The sequence below is a fragment of the Doryrhamphus excisus genome, chromosome 17 (assembly GCF_030265055.1).
Source record: "Doryrhamphus excisus isolate RoL2022-K1 chromosome 17, RoL_Dexc_1.0, whole genome shotgun sequence".
NCBI classification, from domain to species: Eukaryota; Metazoa; Chordata; class Actinopteri; order Syngnathiformes; family Syngnathidae; genus Doryrhamphus; species Doryrhamphus excisus.
This window is the reverse complement of record NC_080482.1, coordinates 12,438,515-12,458,969: the sequence shown is the minus strand read 5'-3', so window position 1 is coordinate 12,458,969 and position 20,455 is coordinate 12,438,515. Positions and strand designations below refer to the sequence as shown.

At 45.4% G+C, this 20,455-nt stretch overlaps 1 protein-coding gene across 2 annotated transcripts in view; it reads right to left on the bottom strand.

Moving 5' to 3' along the window:
• Nucleotides 1-720: 720 nt before the first annotated feature.
• The window catches only part of nagpa (N-acetylglucosamine-1-phosphodiester alpha-N-acetylglucosaminidase), a 25,968-nt gene continuing 6,233 nt past the window's right edge, over nt 721-20,455 (bottom strand). The window contains exons 2-11 of one of the 2 annotated variants that reach the window (XM_058053688.1): nt 7,037-7,200; nt 6,459-6,726; nt 5,829-5,968; nt 5,557-5,665; nt 5,185-5,313; nt 4,901-5,106; nt 4,756-4,803; nt 1,466-1,594; nt 1,291-1,351; nt 721-1,046 (exon numbers count right to left, since the gene is read on the bottom strand). In XM_058053688.1, the coding sequence (XP_057909671.1) occupies nt 821-1,046; nt 1,291-1,351; nt 1,466-1,594; nt 4,756-4,803; nt 4,901-5,106; nt 5,185-5,313; nt 5,557-5,665; nt 5,829-5,968; nt 6,459-6,726; nt 7,037-7,190 (1,470 nt within the window). In that variant the 5' untranslated portion in view covers nt 7,191-7,200 and the 3' untranslated portion in view covers nt 721-820. The remainder of the gene's footprint in view (nt 1,047-1,290; nt 1,352-1,465; nt 1,595-4,755; nt 4,804-4,900; nt 5,107-5,184; nt 5,314-5,556; nt 5,666-5,828; nt 5,969-6,458; nt 6,727-7,036; nt 7,201-20,455) is intronic. The other variant, XM_058053687.1, reaches the window with a different exon arrangement.

The following is a 20,455-nucleotide window of genomic DNA, read 5'->3' as shown; positions in this document are numbered from 1 at the left end:
CTTTGTGCCTCACCGTGTGAGTTCTCTGACACTTACATGAAAGACATTACACGCGCTGTAGAAATTCCATCCATTCTTTTTCTATGCCACTTATCCTCACTAGCGGGGTTAGCCTATCCCAGCTGACTTCAGGCGAGAAGCGGGGTACACCATGGACTAGTCACCAGCCAATCATAGGGCACATATAGACAAACAATGGACAATTTAGAGTCACCAATTAACCTAACATGCATGTTTTTGGAACGTGAGAGAAAACCCGAGAAAAACAGGGAGAACATGCACACTCCACACAGAGATTCCCAAGCGGAGATTCAAACCCAGGTCTTCTGGATCTCCTGTCTGTGATTTGTGTATATTTCTGCATACATACTGGTGACACGCTGACAAACTGACGTCTGTTCATGAAAGAGTTCATCTCCGAGGGAAGGCTCGGCTGTCCACAAATATTAATATTTAGCTGGTGACTAGACCAAAGTGTACCCTGCCTCTCACCCCAAGGTCAACTGTGGTAGGCTCCAGCTTACCCACGACCCTAATGAGGCTGCAAGGTGCGTTGGAAGTGTCGAAGATCAATGTGTCCTGCAATTTACATTAGTTCTCGCTGCGTTCTTCGTGAACGCACAAGCCCAGTGATCCACCACTAAGAGTTGTCAGAGGTACGTATTTCGCGGGGGGGGGGGGGGGGGGGGGGGATAAGCCGTATAGAAAATGGATGTCGGGGGCCAATGTGGGCTGCGCTTCTCACACATTGAAGGGTGAAAGAAGATTCATGACATGACTTTAAAGCCACTTAGTTTATTAACATGACAGACTCAAATCGTTATGCTAATTCCGTTATGTGTGAGTTATCCATAAACCCTTTGCCAGATTCACCTATGAGGGTGGAGCACTGTAAAGAGACTCCTCCGCCAGTGGTCAGCGGCAGGTAGTCGTAGTCACGACATCTGCGAGTCTCCAGCCAGCGTTGGCACACAGGTAAGACGTGCGCCACCAGGCTGAGCAGTAGCAGAACGCTCAGAATGACGGTTATTGTCAGCCACCTTGACCTGAGAGGACAAAACGGAGAACAGAAGACCAAAACCTGACATTATTTTTCAAAATATCACATGGACAAGAACAGATATTCCTGAATGTTCCCTTCCCCATCTTGACCAGTGTTGCCTTTACTAATCCGCCGTACTTACATGGGGATGCCAAGAAGGCTGGCAAATGTGTTTGCATACTTAGCAGAAACTATAAGAGCTTAATCTATCCATCCTTCATCCATACATCTAGGCCTTTGACACTCACTGAGTCGGGTCAGAGGTGTTAACCCCCAGCGTCAAGAGTGGCTCCACCAGGATACGCCCATCTGTGACAATATAAGACAAAACGCAGCCACATTTAAAAGCAATAAGCACACAAGATGATTATGACACTTGGCCACTTAAAAATGAAGGTTTATGCTTTTTTGCAACTCGTTTACATTTTTCACAGGCTGCCCCGTAGAATCCTGGAGGGCAACTGCAGTTTCCGAAGATGTGATGGCAGGAGGTGTTGTTCATGCAGGAGCAGGTTTGCTTGCAGCCGTCACCATAGAAGCCTGATGGGCACTCTGGCACAAGGAACACAATTGCAACTTGCATTTGCATGGTCTGCCATCAGTGTTGAATTAATTACAGTCCATTGAGGGTACGTGTATTAATAAGTATTACATTGACAGTGGAATGAGGGTCAGCCTGAGGAGCCCAGTTGTCTTATCATGACACTTTGGACTGTGTGCAGTATCACACTTTATCTAGAAGATTCAACAAGCGCCATCTAGTGGCTGTAAGTTTGTTTACCGCTAACCCCGGGCTCACACTGGTTATGCATTCCGTAAGATTGAAATGCCCGTCACTTAGTCAGTATAAAATACTTGGGTATTAGTATTTCCTTCAGGCTCTTAGAGCTCTTTTATTTGAATTACACCCCCTTACTCAAGACAATAGAAGACACTCTCAGAGGCTGGGAAAATCTCCTACTATAACTAACTGGATGATTTGCGACAGTAAAAATTAAAATCTTACCTCAAATGACTTACTTATTTACTATGATACCCACCACTCCCAGTGATAACTGGTTCAAACTACTTAATACCACTCAGTTTTGCTGGGAAAACAAAAAACCTTGCATCACTCTCTCAACCTTACAAAACAGCAAACAACATGGAGGCCTAGATGCACCAAATTTTACCTACTATTTCTTGGCAACACAACTACAATACATGTTTTTTGGGATTAAAAAACAATACCACAACCAAGCATGGATACATTTAGAACACAGTCAATGCTGTAACACACATCTTTTCAAATCTATCACCATATCCACGACTCTGGCAGCCTGGTGGAAAACTATAAAGGTAACTGACTCCATGTAACTCGAAGAACACCATGTAAACACACACAAAATTTGGCACAACCCTGATTTTAAACTACACAACTCCACCATTTATTTTCCACTTTGGCACCAATAGGGAATCACTCACCTTGAACACATCCATATCATTCCATGCATTAATCCTGAAGTATGGGGTTAGGAGAGAAGAATTTCCCCATTATCATTAAATCAAACATATTATTCAATCTAAAAATATACCTACACTACAACCCTCTTCAGTAATAGACAGCATATTGAAAATCAAGAGCAATAGAAAAGTAACATCCAAGAATTAGAAAATAATAATCTCAAAATATCAGATAACACGACCATCTACCAAATGGGAAAATGATCTACGTTAAAAATAAGGCAAAAATATTTTCTCTACGTCAACTAACACAAACCTACAATTAATATCTCTTCAAAGTTATCATCAGAAACAGACACTTGTTCACCATGCACTTAGGCTTGCATAATTGCATGCCAAATGCATCTGCACATCCATACACTCAGCAACTGACAAGCTTCCAACCATTTTGGGCTGTTGGATCCCATTAAATCCATCAACTAGACCAGGGGTGCTCATTAAGTCGATCGCGAGCTACCGGTCGATCGCGGAGGTGGTACTGGTCGATCGCTGGTCGATCGCGGCGTGACATTAAAAAAATATCATCCCAGCATCAATGCCGTCACTTGATTGATATACAGGGCAGCCATTCAGATGACAACTGAATGTTGCCCTTCGGGTGACCAATCAAATCAAACAACGTCTCTAAGTGCAGCAGAACTTACGATGTCAGCCTATCATCCATCCCCGTTACTTGATTGACATACAGGACAACCAGTCAGATGACAACTGAATTTTGACCTTTAGGTCACCGCTCATGCGTAAACAACGATGCAAAGTGCTAAGCTAGTCGGCGAATTGCGAGATTTTAAGCCCTCGCTAAAGTTTATGGTCACTAAAATGAGTGAAGGAGCTGGACCAAGTAAAAAGGCAAAAACTGGACCAAGTTAAAAGGCAAAAAACATATCACTTCCATACGGATATGGAATATTATACGGATATTATGATACGGATATTATCCATGACTGATAAACATTTGGAAGTGTGCTTGAGGCTGGCTATCAGCAGCTACTGTCCAGACTATGCATCCCTGGCTGGTTCAATTTAGTGCAAGTCATCAAAGTAAACTCAGGTAATTACAAAAAAATTTAATAGTTAATTATGTGTGTTTTGCAATATTGGCTCATTTGGTTATGTAAGGTACATCAACATACATTGTACGTACAAATAATCCTCAATACATTTGAAAATAAATAGATGTTTTGCATTTTTGTAGTGGGTAGATCATTTTGACTCGCTCATTTTAAAAGTAGCTCGCATGCTGAAAAAGTGTGAGCACCCCTGAACTAGACCTTCCTAATAAATATCATAACCCCCTCCTCATTTCTCTAACTATCGCTAAGAAAATCATTTTTTTCACAACTTTTTCACAACTGGAATAACAAAAAAAGCATGCAACTCACTGGATCAATGTAATAACCAACAGACACCTAGCAGGCTCTCGTACAGGAACTTATCATACTGGTTTTGTCATACCATGTGTGGGTGGAATAAGTGATTTTATCCCCAGCTGTCGGCAACAAAAATAACTCACACACTCAAACATTAGCCACAAATGCCTCTTGTGTTTTAGTGTGCTCTCACCCTACTTTACGAGTATTCCATGATGCGTGACACTCACAGGAGTGTCATCTACTGCAGTAGATTGTATTTGTTTGGGGTTTTTTTATAGTGTAGCGCAATTAAATTTTAACACTGTACTATAGATTTTATTGAGCCGAATAAATTGTTTTCAACAATGAATCACATCCACTCACAGTTTAACAACCTAACAAGCTAAAACCTCTTCCTCCATTTACAAAGCCGTACTTGATGAAGTCAGGATTTTACATTTTACTAAAATGTAGTCTTTTGGCGGGGACTGGCACCACTTTTGTCATTTTTTTGTTTTAAAAACGTATCCATTGCTAGGTGTAGTTGAATGTATTCTTCGGATCTTCTGTGAGCTTGTTAACCAACTGTTGGTTGGAAGCTGCATTATAACTGAGCGTCTCATGAATAACATACAGTAGCATAGCGGCTAGCCTATGTATCTCTGGTGTCTTCAGTTGATAACCTACTACGCAGTCCCATGGCCCTCGTGGCCCACTGGTGCAAAACTCAAAGTTTTTGAGGCCCTATAGGCCAAGCTTGAGGCCCAAGTTTGGGCTGCAGCCCTATGGTTAAGAATCACTGAGCTACTGTATTGTCACCATCAGCTCATCCTAAAGCAGGATGAGGTTTGTAAGTACCTTGGCTGCAGTTCTGCCCTCTCCACCCAGCATCACAGACACAACCACCTGCACACATACAGTCACAGGTAGACAACATCTCAGGTAGATATCAGGGACTTTCACATGACGACATGAGGCAGTGGATGAGGAGGAATTCACGTACTGGCGGCACAGACACCATGGGCACCGCAGGAAGACTGACAGGTGGAAAAGTTACAGGCGGCACCCCGCCAGCCCTCCTGGCATTGACAGAGTCCGGCCACACATTGGCCGTGTCCACTGCAGTCGGGCGGCTGGCATCGGTGCGGATGAACACATAAGATGGTGGAGACTGGCCGAGCACAGCGCCAACTTTTCTCTGGTTTTGAGCTATGAGGTTTCAAGGACACAACAAACTGACTGTGTGTGATCGTAAGAGGTACCTATGACTGATGAGACCCAACCTACCACTCATCAGAAGGGTAGCTAGCCAATGAGCCATTGGCAATGAAGGTGGAAGACCCGCCTCCATCCAGATTGATGGCGTTGATGACTCCCTTGTCCTTCAGGAAATCAGCCATCTGCCAAAGGCTCATACTGTGAAGGTATGCAATATGTTGACAAATGTTAGCATGTCACGCTTGAGTGTCTCTGTGACATCAACAATTTTTGAGCTATGATTGATGTTTTGTTTTTCTCAGGATGAAGCATCTTTGGTCTGAGATGGCCAAAATCATTTTGTGTATACCGGTCTTAAATGGCCACACGCCTTAGTTCAATCCCTTAAATCAAGCCTTCCAAAAGTTTTTGCTTTTAGAAAATAGACTTTGTGGTTCTCACCCTCTTTCGCTAGTCTTTCCGTCGAGATGGAACAAGATCAGCCTGCCCTGAGCATCGTGGCCCACAGCTGTCCTTGCTGAGATGACATCCGTGAACTGTTGTAATGTACCTATGAACGCAGGCAGCAAACCCAGAATTCCACAAGGCTGCTTATGTCACATTATAACCACAAGAACACGAGCTGCATCATGTACAAGATGTCGCACAAGATTGGACCAATTAACTGACCCATGCATGGCTGCATGACTGCATGACACAAATGACGCACGTACCGGTCTCCTGTGTCTTGCCACACTCGGCCTTCAGACTGGGTTTGATGTTGACTTTACCATTTCTGATCAGCCACACCACTCCACTGATCAGCTGGACAAACGGGTTTGACAGATCCAAAACGTCTTCCTTAGACAGATACCTGCACAGACAAAGATGGTTGGAATGATGATCATTCTCTTATCTAAACCTTAAAAAAAATAAAAATTACAAGAATATACATTTTGCACTTTTGGATTTTAAAGGGGACCTATTATGCTCATTTTTTAACTTTTGTTCTATAGGAGTTCTCAAGAGTGCTCTATAGGAGTTGTGGACTCCTATAGAGCAGCGACACACAATAACATGCACAGAAAAACTTTTAAGATCTTTCTGTCAGAAGTTCAAAGTCTGGCAACAGTTCAACTAATGTGACTGCACTGACTGGAACAACTGCAAGCATGCTGAATCTGGAAGGCTAAGGCTTACTAAGCAATATATTCATCCTTTCATTTTCTGCTCGTTATCCAGGACGAGCCATGACAGCTCTAACCCTGTTTGCAAGGTCCTCTCAGCATGCATACAAGCATACAAGTCTAGAAACAGGTGGAGCAAAAGCAGTGGCCACACTATGTGCTCTCTTGACGTCTTACCCGAACACCAGGGTACCGTCCCTCCGAATGCCAAACTGGGCATTCTGCACGCCACCGCTGTCCATCACCATCCTGCCGTCACTCACAATGTTCCCCAAACAATGGCCCGTCTTGGTGTTGAAGTAACCGGCATTCTGGGCATACAGACACCCGGCGGCCCGAGCTGTTTCCTCCACCGTGGCCATTTTGTGAGTGCCACAGCCCCCCGGGCCACCAGGCTCCAGCACAGACACGGTCCTCAGCGGATCGCGGACCACAGTGAAGTGACCTGAAGCCAGTCAAATATACACACATAGTGGAGAATGTTGGTACTCTAAAACCAAAGAAGGAAAAACTCAAGAAGTGAATCTCAAGAAGTGATAATACACTGAACCTAATATTTTGTGTCATGAGAAAAATACTTTTTGTCGTCTTTAAACCTGAAGAACTGACTCAGCTGTCCAAACTGTTAATAGCAACCACATTGAAACTTTTTTGTGTGTTTTTATTTCTCGCAGGCACATGAGGCCCAGGCCTATTATAACCAGGCACATATGTATGGATTTTTAAATATCTAAAAAAGTAGTATTTGGTCTTACCGCTCACAAATTGTTTTTTCAGACGGGACGCAAACACCTTGGACTCAACCACCGGCAGCCTGCTCTGGTTGTTGGAAGGCCAGCTCTCATGGATGCCGTGGCCATGGACGAAGCGCTTACAGTCCAAGGATTGCTGGTGACCGTCATCTGTCATCGCTGACTCCCTGAAAGGGAAGGGACAAATTGCTAGAATTTAAAAAATGTTCAATAAAAAAATGCTCTATTAAAAAAATGAGGCACCTTTTCAACATTTTCAATTGTGCTATTGAAAATGTTACCAATGTTACCAAATTACCAGTCCAACACACTTATGCATCTACATGAAGTGTCTCCTTATGCCTACACTTATTCTATATTCTTTTTCCACTTTTCTGACCTATAAATACTATAGTTAGAACATAAAAACGTAGAGTTTCAGAAAATGAGGTTTGCGCATTTGGAAGTGAGCCCTGAAAGAAGTTTGGAATAGCTCAAAACGCTCCGTTTGATAAGCTCTCTGCCTTCCCCCAAGCTCTGCTTCCCCAAGCACTCCTTCTCTGGTTACGTTGCAAGCAATGGCAAAAGAAATGCATTTTCATCCGTCAACGGCATTTCACGCAGGACTGTTTTATGAACATGGGCCACCAGCTGGACTAGCCGACAAACTTGCTGAAGCCTCTGCAACATTACTTGGTCGTGTGGAAGAGTCAGAAGAGCAAGCAGTAAGTAACAATTTATCAGTGTCCTAACTGTGTTTATTTTGTATAAGTCATGGAGCAAAAGCGCTTGTCTGTGTAGCATTATAGAGTGTGCATTCAGGCCTTTCTCCACCACAATTAGTGGCACTACCCAAGGTTTTTAAACACTCAGAGTTCCGCAAAACACATTATACACTGTAAACAATTGCGTGTTTTGACAGCGTGTCTCCAAGAAGACAGATATGATGGTACAGAAGAAGTCTTCCACAGTGAATACACATGTCTCCACACTACTGAAGAACCTCATGGACTTTGAATGGGGCTTCATATAGGTCCGTGAGCTCTCTCTTGTCTCATGCTCTTATGTTGTTCTGACTGACATTGCCACATCAAACCATAAAATACTTACTGATATGATCTGCTTTATAAGCATGTCATGTTATTGTACGTCTCTGAGTTATTTTGTTTGTTGTTTTAGAGCATTGACGAACAGGGAGACGAACAATGTGATGTTCATCCCTCCCTGACTGAATAATCTTTGCTTTGAATCAGGACTGTCGACACCTGCTCAGACGAAGATAAACTTGCACCTTGCAGAACTCTTTAAGAGTTAAAACGCAAGCCTCACAGAACTCTATTGAGGTAAAGAACAAGCCTATCTCACAGAACCATACTACTTTACCAAGCGTCTATGTCACAGAACTCTTTTAAGAGGTCTCGTTTTCCCCCAAATGTTGCCATTGATGCATATTTAAGTTATATAAGTTCTTACTGAGATGCTGTATATTTCCATACATGGCAGTGAATTGATGTTTTGTATATATAACTGCTTTTTGATAAAACATGTGTGTACCTCACAGGACTATTTTAAGTTGGAAAAACACCAGCATACCTACAGTTTTCTTCAGACATTTTGCAATTTATGAATATTTTCATCAAGTTCTTGCTGATGTTTATTTTCAATGGTCTTGGAAAAGTGTTTTCAAACTGTTCTTACTGATACATAGTTGCAAACAGCAGAGAATACATCGGACTACATTTAGATATGGTATGCATTCATATCACTATGTATTCACTATGTAAAAGAATAGTATGGAAACAGTTTTGTTGTTTGTTGTTCATGTCTGGTAAGGTCTCTTACATGCATTTGAAGAATTTATTTAGTTTGTTTACCTGGGACATCTAACGTTTTTTTTACAGTACCGGTATTCATGTTGACACTCATGTTGAAATGTACTGTATTCCACTATACCAGTAATGAGCTGTAAAGTAATATCACAGTATGAGTACTGTAACATGACGGTAAAATACAGGCGTCTGTCCTGCTAGCAGTTTACCGTTATTTTACGGAAAAATTTGTTACAGTGTACGTTACTGATGCTGTAGAAAACACTAATACTAAAGCTACTTACCATTGAGAGATCCAGTCTCTACTTCCGGATCGGATTCGTGAGCCAACACATATGGCTGTATGTTAAAAGCTGACATTTCAAAAAGATAAATCATCATTTATTTCCTATACCGTTTATCAACTCCTACAAAGTTAGCGGCACAAACCAGAAGTCCTTCTATAGAAGCACAAAATCCATAGAAATGCCGATGAATAGGTGCAGATTCTGGAAGAACTAAAACGTTTTTTGTGCTGGTTATCGTGTGTAGCTGCTCCATGGGAGTCCACAACTCAATACAAAGGGCCAAAAAGTGAGTATAATAGGTCCCCTTTAACATAAAAAACTGCCAGGTGGAATGTGGAAAGGTAGGCTAAAAACCTAAAATTGTCAATACTAAAATAGTGTGGAAAGTTATTTGTAACTTAAAAGTAGAAACATTCCTGGAATCTGAAATTATAGTTCATGGCACAGTTGCTATACGAGAAATGTGTTGCACAAAAATGTCACAAATGTTGTATGTCTGGTTATGAAAACAACTCAATTTTTTTTTGAAAAACATTCAAATACTCAAATACCAGAAAAGATTAAAAATCCAAAACATTATGCACAAAAAACAAACACATGCAACGAGAAAATGCTGCAATCACATCAACACTGCAGTTTCACACTCCACTTAAAATTCCAAAAAACATCCAAAGCCCAAATGCCACTGTATGACAGAAAGTGCAACGACTTCACAAACAAAATGTCTTCAAAGACTTGGGGGGCTGCCCCGAAGAAAGGTGGTGAAAGAAAAGGTACATTTTTTTGATGTTTTCAGTGGGTGTAAAAACTAGTTGTGCAATTACACTGTCAAATGATATGTCTTAAATATTTAAAAGGGCAAATACCTGCGGTCTGGCTACCAACAAGGGCTGCAACGAACAATATAATAACCGATTGCACAACCGATCGGTTGACTATTTTTTTCAATTAACCCATAAATTGGATTTAAAAAAATTACATTTTTAATTTCTATAATCAGAAATGGAAGATTTGAATTGACATAGCAAATAAGTGAACAAATACCAAGTTAAAAAAAAAATCAAAATGTTTGTCAAATAGCTTCAGTAAAACAATAAATGTACACAAAAACACAATCATGATAACTTTCTTAGTCGATTAAGTTGAAGCTTTGTTGTTTCAATTCAGGATCAATTAGTTATAATCATCCAATAATCAATTAGTAATCAGTTAAGCCGGGGGTCGGCAACCCGCGGCTCTAGAGCTGCATGCGGCTCTTTAGCACCGCCATAGTGGAACAGAGGATTAAACGTTTCTGACCAGTCATGTCCAAAAACAGAAGTCACATTAAACGGGTAAGAACACAATCCTGTCATAGGGACATACGTATCTAGTAACAAAGTGGCTGTTTTTATAAAGTGAGTTCTGATTTTCGTCAGTATATATTTGGAATGACACTTAGGGATATTACTGTGTTTTGTTGCATGGGTCCAAGTGTTACAGGCCTTGGACAGCAATGTAGGTGAATTTGCATGACCTTGGAACCAGGAAGTTCGTCCGGTCCGGTTCGTCCGGTGAAATGCCTTGAGGCTGGAATGTTAAAATAAAGTTGGTTGGACGCAACAAGTAACAACATCCTTCTCTGCTGAAGTCAGGTCGCCCTTACTACGCTTCGGAGCTGAATAACACTGACAAGTTAACACGAGTATAGCTACGTTGGTTGCATGTCAAAAGAGAAGAGGACAGCTGCTGCGTTTTACCCTTGCAAAGACTTGCTTGGCATTTGCACAGAAATCAAACTTAAACTGTATTAATTTGATTTTATATACTTTACCTTTTCAAAAGGCTGCCGTTTTATTTTTCTAAATGCAGGCTGCGTTTTATTGCACTCTGTTTGTTGCCCAGATAAGGGGCATGTTATGCACGTTCCATTTTGTTGTCGTTTTTTCGAATCCGCAAAATAAAAATGACATCAAAAATCCGATTTCTTTATTGCATTTTATTAATTTAATCAAAGCAATGAAACATAATTTATTATTGTAATGAGGTTAAACTTGAGGCGGCATCGTACAACAGAGTAATCATGTGGTGCGTCATTCCCTGCAGGATGCGCGACAGGGAAAATGTTTAATCATTAAGGCTCATTAGGGCTCGAGCACTGACCAGTGCGAAAGCCCTATTGTAATCGTAATGTTTATTATTAGGGCTCGAGCACTGACCAGTGCGAAAGCCCTATTGTAATCGTAATGTTTATTATTATTAGGGCTCGAGCACTGACCAGTGCGAAAGCCCTATTGTAATCGTAATGTTTATTATTATTATTATTATTATTCTGACGAAATGACGGCCTTTTTGAGGGCCTGAACATGCCCGAAAACTCACCAAATTTGGCGAGCGCATCAGGTCTGGCGAAAAATTTGATATTTTATGGGTTTCAAATATAATATCCCAAAATTGGCTCTCTAGCGCCACCTTGAATTTTAAAAAAAATTAGCCCCCGCCACCACTTTCACCGATCGTCACGAAACTTGGTGGAGACGTCTATCGTGACAGGACGGACCAAAAAGTCTCAAGAACCCATATTGGAAAACGAACAGGAAGTCGGCCATTTTGGATGGCGCCGGCCTTTTTCGGGCCAGAAGTTGGGGTCGTATCTCGACGAACTCCTCCTAGGGGGTTTGACCGAATGAGTCCGTTGTTGCATCAACGGACACTAGACGGATGGCCGACGTTAAATTGCGAAGGATTTTGGGATATTCCATACGATGTGGGCGTGGCACGTCCCCAAATTTTGCCCTTTTTCATTTGTCCGGGCCTTGCACGCTGAGCGTAACTGTAGACGTGAATAACTTGGCTCCACGTGGTCAGATCTTCATCATACTTGGTACATGTGATCATGTTCCCGCCCCGAAGGTCCCCGTAGGTCACTTCCTGATTTCGTCGCAGCGCCACCTATTGGCGACAGGCTAAAGGCGTGTCATCTACATGAGGCCTTTTCTGGCAGGAGATTCATCAGATGAACACCGGGGTCACAAGGTCACTGCCTGACAGCCTGGTGAAGCCTGTTGATGGAGCATGATGCAGGAAAAGCGCACGTGGTGGGCGTGGCCTGGCGGCGAATGCTCAGGCCTCGCCGTTTACAAAGAAAGGGTCATCATTCGCCCGCAGAAGGTCGCATGTGCTTGAAAACTCATAAGGGGGGGCAGATTCCAGGCCTGAGGGCCCTGGTGGGGCCCCCATTTGAAACCAAGCCAAATTGACTCACTAGCGCCACCTACAAGTTTTAAAATAATTATCCCTCGCCTCCCGTTGCACGTATGGGCATGATTTTCGGAGGAGACATCACTCGTGACAGGACGCACAAAAAAGTCTCAAGAACCCATGTTCAAAAACCAACAGGAAGTCGGCCATTTTAGGTGGCGGCGGCCATTTGGGGGAGGATGTAGGGGTCGTATCTCGACGAACTCCTCCTAGGGGGTTTGACCGAATGAGTCCGTTGTAGCATCAACGGACACTAGACGGATGGCCCACGTTAAATTGCGAAGGATTTTGGGCTGCTACTTAGGATGTGGGCGTGGCACGCCACCAAACTTTTACTTTAACCTTAACTTTTACCTTATCTGGCCCAGCCTGGTGTCTGGCCTTGCCTTGAAGCAATGTACATCAAAGTCAATACACAGCTTGACTGACAGACTGATGATGTCAGTTGATGGACTGTGATGTGTGTAAAGCACATGTGGTGGGCGTGGCCACGGCGAATGGTCAGCCTTCGCCATTGACCATCGAAGGCTCATATTTTGCCCGCAGAAGGTCACAGGCTGCTGAAATCTTACACGTAAGGTCAGAATGCAGGCCTGAGCGCCCTGGTGGTGCTCCCATGTGACACCAATCTAAATTGACACACTAGCGCCACCTAGAAGTTTCAATTCATTATCCCTCGCCACCCGTTGCACGTATCACTATGATTTTCGGTGGAGACGTATATCATGACAGGATGCACCTAACGCTCCAGAACCCATGTTCAAAACACAGCGCCACCAACTGGTGGAAATGTATATCACCTGTAACTTCCTTCCACATGGTCGGATCGTCTCCAAATTTTTTTGGGTGGGTTCGGTCACCGTCCAGTCTGTGACTGTGTGTGTATATAGACTCTATAGCGCCACCAACTGGTGGAAATGTATATCTGCCGTAACTTCCTCCCACTTGGTCCGATCTGCCCAAATTTTTTTCTGGTGGTTTGGGGTACCCTCTGGTCTATGACAGTGTGTGTACATACACTATAGCGCCACCAACTGGTGGAAATGTATATCTGCCGTAACTTTCTCCCACATGGTCGGATCTGCCCGAATTTTTTTCTGGTGGTTCGGGGTACCCTCCGGTCTATGACAGTGTGTGTACATACGCTATAGCGCCTCCAACTGGTGGAAATGTATATCTGCCGTAACTTCCTGATTCATGGTCAGATTGTCTTGAAATTTTTTTTGGTGTGTTGGGTCAATCTCTGGTATGTTATACTGTGTGTACATAGACTTTATAGCGCCACCAACTGGTGGAAATGTACATCAGCTGTAACTTCCTTCCACATAGTCGGATCGGCCCCAAATTTTTTCTGGTGGTTTGGGGTACCCTCTGGTCTATGACTGTGTGTGTACATAGACTGTATAGCGCACCAACTGGCGAAAATGTATATCTGCCGTAACTTCCTTATGCATGGTCGGATCGTCTCCACATTTTTTTGGCTGGGTTGGGTCACCCTCCACTCTGTGACCGGGTGTGTATATAGACTCTATAGCGCCACCAACTGGTCTAAATGTATATCTGCCGTAACTTCTTTCCACATGGTCTGATCAGGCCCAAATTTTTTCTGGTGGTCTGGAATACCCTCTGGTCTATGACTGTGTGTATACATAGACTGTATAGCGCCACCAACTGGTCAAAATGTATATCTGCCGTAACTTCCTCCCACATGGTCGGATCTGCCCAAATTTTTTTCTGGTGGTTCGGGGTATCCTCTGGTCTATGACTGTGTGTGTACATACACTATAGCGCCACCAACTGGTGGAAATGTATATCAGCTGTAACTTCCTTCCACATGGTCGGATCGGTCCCAAATTTGTTTTGCTGGGTTGGGTCACCCTCCACTCTGTGACTGGGTGTGTACATAGACTCTATAGCGCCACCAACTGGTGGAAATGTATATCAGCTGTAACTTCCTTCCACATGGTCGGATCGGTCCCAAATTTGTTTTGCTGGTTTGGGTCACCCTCCACTCTGTGACTGGGTGTGTACATAGACTCTATAGCGCCACCAACTGGTGGAAATGTATATAGCCGTAACTTCCTTCCACATGGTCAGATCGTCTCAAAAAATTTTTTGGTCGGTCGGGTCACCCTCCACTCTTTGAATCTGCGTGTCCATAGACTCTATAGCGCCACTGACTGGTGGAAATGTATATCTGCCTTAACTTCCTCCCACATAGTCGGATCTGCCCAAATTTTTTTCCAGTGGTTCGGGGTATCCTCTGGTCTATGACAGTGTGTGTACATATGCTATAGCGCCACCAACTGGTGGAAATGTATATCAGCCGTAACTTTCTTCCGCACGGTCGGATCGGCACCTAATTTTTTCGGGTGGTTCGGGGTACCCTCCGGTCCGTTACCGTGTGGGCGCATAGACTGTATAGCGCCACCCACAGGCGGAAACGTATATCCGCCGCAAGTACCAACCGCACGGTCCGATCGTCGCGGATTTTTTTATGGCGGTTTGGGGCGTCGGACGTGACCTCGCACCCGCCTCGACTTCGGCGTCGCCCCCTCCTGGCGGAAAATTGCAAGTGCCGTGACTCCCCTACCGCTTATCCCATCGCTGCAGTTTTTCGTACGGCGCGTCCGCGTGCCAGTCCGGTCGCGCGCGCGCCCCCGACCCGCGCGTACCCCCGACCCGCGCGTACCCCCGAGCGCGTCGGGGTGCTCGAGCCCGCTCATCACTGCTTGCAGTTTTAATTATTATTATTATTATTATTAGGGCTCGAGCACTGACCAGTGCGAAAGCCCTATTGTAATCGTAATGTTTATTATTATTATTATTATTATTCTCCCGAAATGATCGCATTTTTGGGGGCCTTAACATGCCCCAAAACTCACCAATTTTTGCAGGCGCGTCAGGTCTGGCGAAAAATTTGATATTTTAGGGGTCCCAAATATCATGTTCCAAATTTGGCTCTCTAGCGCCACCTTTTAATTTGGAAAAAAATGGCCCCCGCCACCAGTTTAACCTATCGTCACGAAACTTGGCGGAGACGTCTATTGTGACAGGACGGACCAAAAAGTCTCAAGAACCCATATTGTAAAACGAACAGGAAGTCGGCCATTTTGGATGGCGCCGGCCTTTTTCGGGCCAGAAGTTGGGGTCGTATCTCGACGAACTCCTCCTAGGGGGTTTGACCGAATGAGTCCGTTGTTGCATCAACGGACACTAGACGGATGGCCTACGTTAAATTGCGAAGGATTTTGGGATATTCCGTACGATCTGGGCGTGGCACGCCCCCAAATTTTGCCCTTTTTCATTTGTCCGGGCCTTGCACGCTGAGCGTAACTGTAGACGTGAATAACTTGGCTCCACGTGGTCAGATCTTCATCATACTTGGTACATGTGATCATGGCCCCGCCCCGAAGGTCCCCGTAGGTCACTTCCTGATTTCGTCGCAGCGCCACCTATTGGCGACAGGCTAAAGGCGTGTCATCTACATGAGGCCTTTTCTGGCAGGAGATTCATCAGATGAACACCGACGTCACAAGGTCACTGCCTGACAGCCTGGTGAAGCCTGTTGATGGACCATGATGCAGGAAAAGCGCACGTGGTGGGCGTGGCCTGGCGGCGAATGCTCAGGCCTCGCCGTTTACAAAGAAAGGGTCATCATTCGCCCGCAGAAGATCGCATGTGCTTGAAAACTCATAAGGGGGGGCAGATTCCAGGCCCGAGGGCCCTGGTGGGGCCCCCATTTGAAACCAAGCCAAATTGACTCACTAGCGCCACCTACAAGTTTTAAAATAATTATCCCTCGCCTCCTGTTGCACGTATGGGCATGATTTTCGGAGGAGACATCACTCGTGACAGGACGCACAAAAAAGTCTCAAGAACCCATGTTCAAAAACCAACAGGAAGTCGGCCATTTTAGGTGGCGGCGGCCATTTGGGGGAGGATGTAGGGGTCGTATCTCGACGAACTGCTCCTAGGGGGTTTGACCGAATGAGTTCGTTGTAGCATCAACGGACACTAGACGGACGGCCCACGTTAAATTGCGAAGGATTTTGGGCTGCTCCGTAGGATGTGGGCGTGGCACACCACCAAACTTTTACCTTTTCATATCTGGTCCTGCCTGGTGTCTGGCCTTGCCTTGAAGCAATGTACATCAAAGTCAATACACAGTTTGACTGACAGACTGATGATGTCAGTTGATGGACTGTGATGTGTGTAAAGCACATGTGGTGGGCGTGGCCACGGCGAATGGTCAGCCTTCGCCATTGACCATCGAAGGCTCATATTTTGCCCGCAGAAGGTCACAGGCTGCTGAAATCTTACACGTAAGGTCGTAATCCAGGCCTGAGCGCCCTGGTGGTGCTCCCATGTGACACCAATCTAAATTGACACACTAGCGCCACCTAGAAGTTTCAATTCATTATCCCTCGCCACCCGTTGCACATATCACTATGATTTTCGGTGGAGACGTCTATCATGACAGGACGCACCTAACGCTCCAGAACCCATGTTCAAAACACAGCGCCACCAACTGGTGGAAATGTATATATGCCGTAACTTCCTGATTCATGGTCAGATTGTCTTGAATTTTTTTTTGGTGTGTTGGGTCAATCTCTGGTCTGTTATACTGTGTGTACGTAGACTGTATAGCGCCACCAATTGGTGGAAATGTATATCAGCTGTAACTTCCTTCCACATGGTCGGATCGGCCCCTAATTTTTTCTGGTGGTTTGGGGTACCCTCTGGTCTATGACTGTGTGTGTACATAGACTCTATAGCGCCACCAACTGGTGAAAATGTATATCTGCCATAACTTCCTTCCACATGGTCGGATCAGGCCCAAATTTTTTCTGGTGGTCTGGGGTACCCTCTGGTCTATGACTGTGTGTGTACATAGACTCTAGAGCGCCACCAACTGGTGGAAATGTATATCAGCCGTAACTTCCTTCCACATGGTCGGATCGTCTCTAAAATTTTTTTGGTCGGTCCAGTCACCCTCCACTCTTTGAATCTGCGTGTCCATAGACTCTATAGCGCCACCAACTGGTGGAAATGTATATCTGCCGTAACTTTCTCCCACATGGTCGGATCTGCCCAAATATTTTTCTGGTTGTTCGGGGTACCCTCTGGTCTATGACAGTGTGTGTACATACGCTATAGCGCCTCCAACTGGTGGAAATGTATATCAGCGCTAACTTCCTTCCACATGGTCGGATCAGTCCCAAATTTTTTCTGGTGGTTCGGGGTACCCTCTGGTCTATGACTGTGTGTATACATAGACTCTATAGCGCCACCAACTGGTGGAAATGTATATAGCCGTAACTTCCTTCCACATGGTCGGATCGTCTCTAATGTTTTTTTTGGTCGGTCCAGTCACCCTCCGCTCTTTGAATCTGCGTGTCCATAGACTCTATAGCGCCACCAACTGGTGGAAATGTATATCTGCCGTAACTTCCTCCCACATGGTCGGATCTGCCCGAATTTTTTTCTGGTGGTTCGGGGTACCCTCTGGTCTATGATTGTGTGTGTACATAGACTGTATAGCGCCACCAACTGGTGGAAATGTATATCTGCCGTAACTTTCTCCCACATGGTCGGATCTGCCCGAATTTTTTTCTGGTTGTTCGGGGTATCCTCTGGTCTATGACAATGTGTGTACATACGCTATAGCGCCTCCAACTGGTGGAAATGTATATCAGCTGTAACTTCCATCTACATGGTCGGATCAGTCCCAAATTTTTTCTGGTGGTCTGGGGTACCCTCTGGTCTATGACTGTGTGTATACATAGACTCTATAGCGCCACCAACTGGTGGAAATGTATATAGCCGTAACTTCCTTCCACATGGTCGGATCGTCTCTAAATTTTTTTTGGTCGGTCGGGTCACCCTCCACTCTTTGGATCTGCGTGTCCATAGACTCTATAGCGCCACCAACTGGTGGAAATGTATATCTGCCGTAACTTCCTCCCACATGGTCGGATCTGTCCGAATTTTTTTCTGGTGGTTCGGGGTACCCTCTGGTCTATGACAGTGTGTGTACATACGCTATAGCACCACCAACTGGTGGAAATGTATATCAGCCGTAACTTCCTTCCGCACCGTCGGATCCGCACCTAATTTTTTCTGGTGGTTCGGGGTACCCTCCGGTCCGTTACCATGTGGGCGCATAGACTGTATAGCGCCACCAACAGGCGGAAACGTATATCCGCCACAAGTACCTACCGCACGGTCCGGTCGTTGCGAATTTTTTTATGGCGGTTCGGGACGTCGGACGGGACTTGACCGCGCACCCGCCTCGCCGCCGGCGTCGCCCCCTCCTGGCGGAAATTTGTAAATGCCGTAAATCCCTTACCGCTTATCCGATCGCCGCGGTTTTTCGTACGGCGCGTCCGCACGCCCGTCCGGTCGCGCGCGCGCCCCCGACCCGCGCGCACCCCCGACCCGCGCGTACCCCCGACCGCGTCGGGGTGCTCGAGCCCGCTCATCACTGCTTGCAGTTTTAATTATTATTATTATTATTATTCTGCCGATTCGACGGCCATTTTGAGGGCCTGAACATGCCCGAAAACTCACCAAATTTTGCAAGCGCGTCAGGTCTGCCGAAAATTTCGATCTGGTGGGGGTCCCGAAAACAATGTTCCAAAATTGACTCTCTAGCGCCACCTTTTATTTTAGAAAAAATTGGCCCCCGACACCAGTTTCACCTATCGTCACGAAACTTTGTGGAGACGTCTATCGTGACAGGACGGACCAAAAAGTCTCAAGAACCCATATTGTAAAACGAACAGGAAGTCGGCCATTTTGGATGGCGCCGGCCTTTTTCGGGCCAGAAGTTGGGGTCGTATCTCGACGAACTCCTCCTAGGGGGTTTGACCGAATGAGTCCGTTGTTGCATCAACGGACACTAGACGGATGGCCGACGTTAAATTGCGAAGGATTTTGGGATATTCCGTACGATGTGGGCGTGGCACGCCCCCAAATTTTGCCCTTTTTCATCTGCCCGGGCCTTGCACGCTGAGCGTAACTGTAGACGTGAATAACTTGCTTCCACATGGTCAGATCTTCATCATACTTGGTACATGTGATCATGGCCCCGCCCCGAAGGTCCCCGTAGGTCACTTCCTGATTTCGTCGCAGCGCCACCTATTGGCGACAGGCTAAAGGCGTGTCATCTACATGAGGCCTTTTCTGGCAGGAGATTCATCAGAGGAACACCGAGGTCACAAGGTCACTGCCTGACAGCCTGGTGAAGCCTGTTGATGGACCATGATGCAGGAAAAGCGCACGTGGTGGGCGTGGCCTGGCGGCGAATGCTCAGGCCTCGCCGTTTACAAAGAAAGGGTCATCATTCGCCCGCAGAAGGTCGCATGTGCTTGAAAACTCATAAGGGGGGGCAGATTCCAGGCCTGAGGGCCCTGGTGGGGCCCCCATTTGAAACCAAGCCAAATTGACTCACTAGCGCCACCTACAAGTTTTAAAATAATTATCCCCCGCCTCCCGTTGCACGTATGGGCATGATTTTCGGAGGAGACATCACTCGTGACAGGACGCACAAAAAAGTCTCAAGAACCCATGTTCAAAAACCAACAGGAAGTCGGCCATTTTAGGTGGCGGCGGCCATTTGTGGGAGGATGTAGGGGTCGTATCTCGACGAACTCCTCCGAGGCGGTTTGACCGAATGAGTCCGTTGTAGCATCAACGGACACTAGACGGATGGCCCACGTTAAATTGCGAAGGATTTTGGGCTGCTACTTAGGATGTGGGCGTGGCACGCCACCAAACTTTTACTTTAACCTTAACTTTTACCTTATCTGGCCCTGCCTGGTGTCTGGCCTTGCCTTGAAGCAATGTACATCAAAGTCAATACACAGTTTGACTGACAGACTGATGATGTCAGTTGATGGACTGTGATGTGTGTAAAGCACATGTGGTGGGCGTGGCCACGGCGAATGGTCAGCCTTCGCCATTGACCATCGAAGGCTCATATTTTGCCCGCAGAAGGTCACAGGCTGCTGAAATCTTACACGTAAGGTCAGAATCCAGGCCTGAGCGCCCTGGTGGTGCTCCCATGTGACACCAATCTAAGT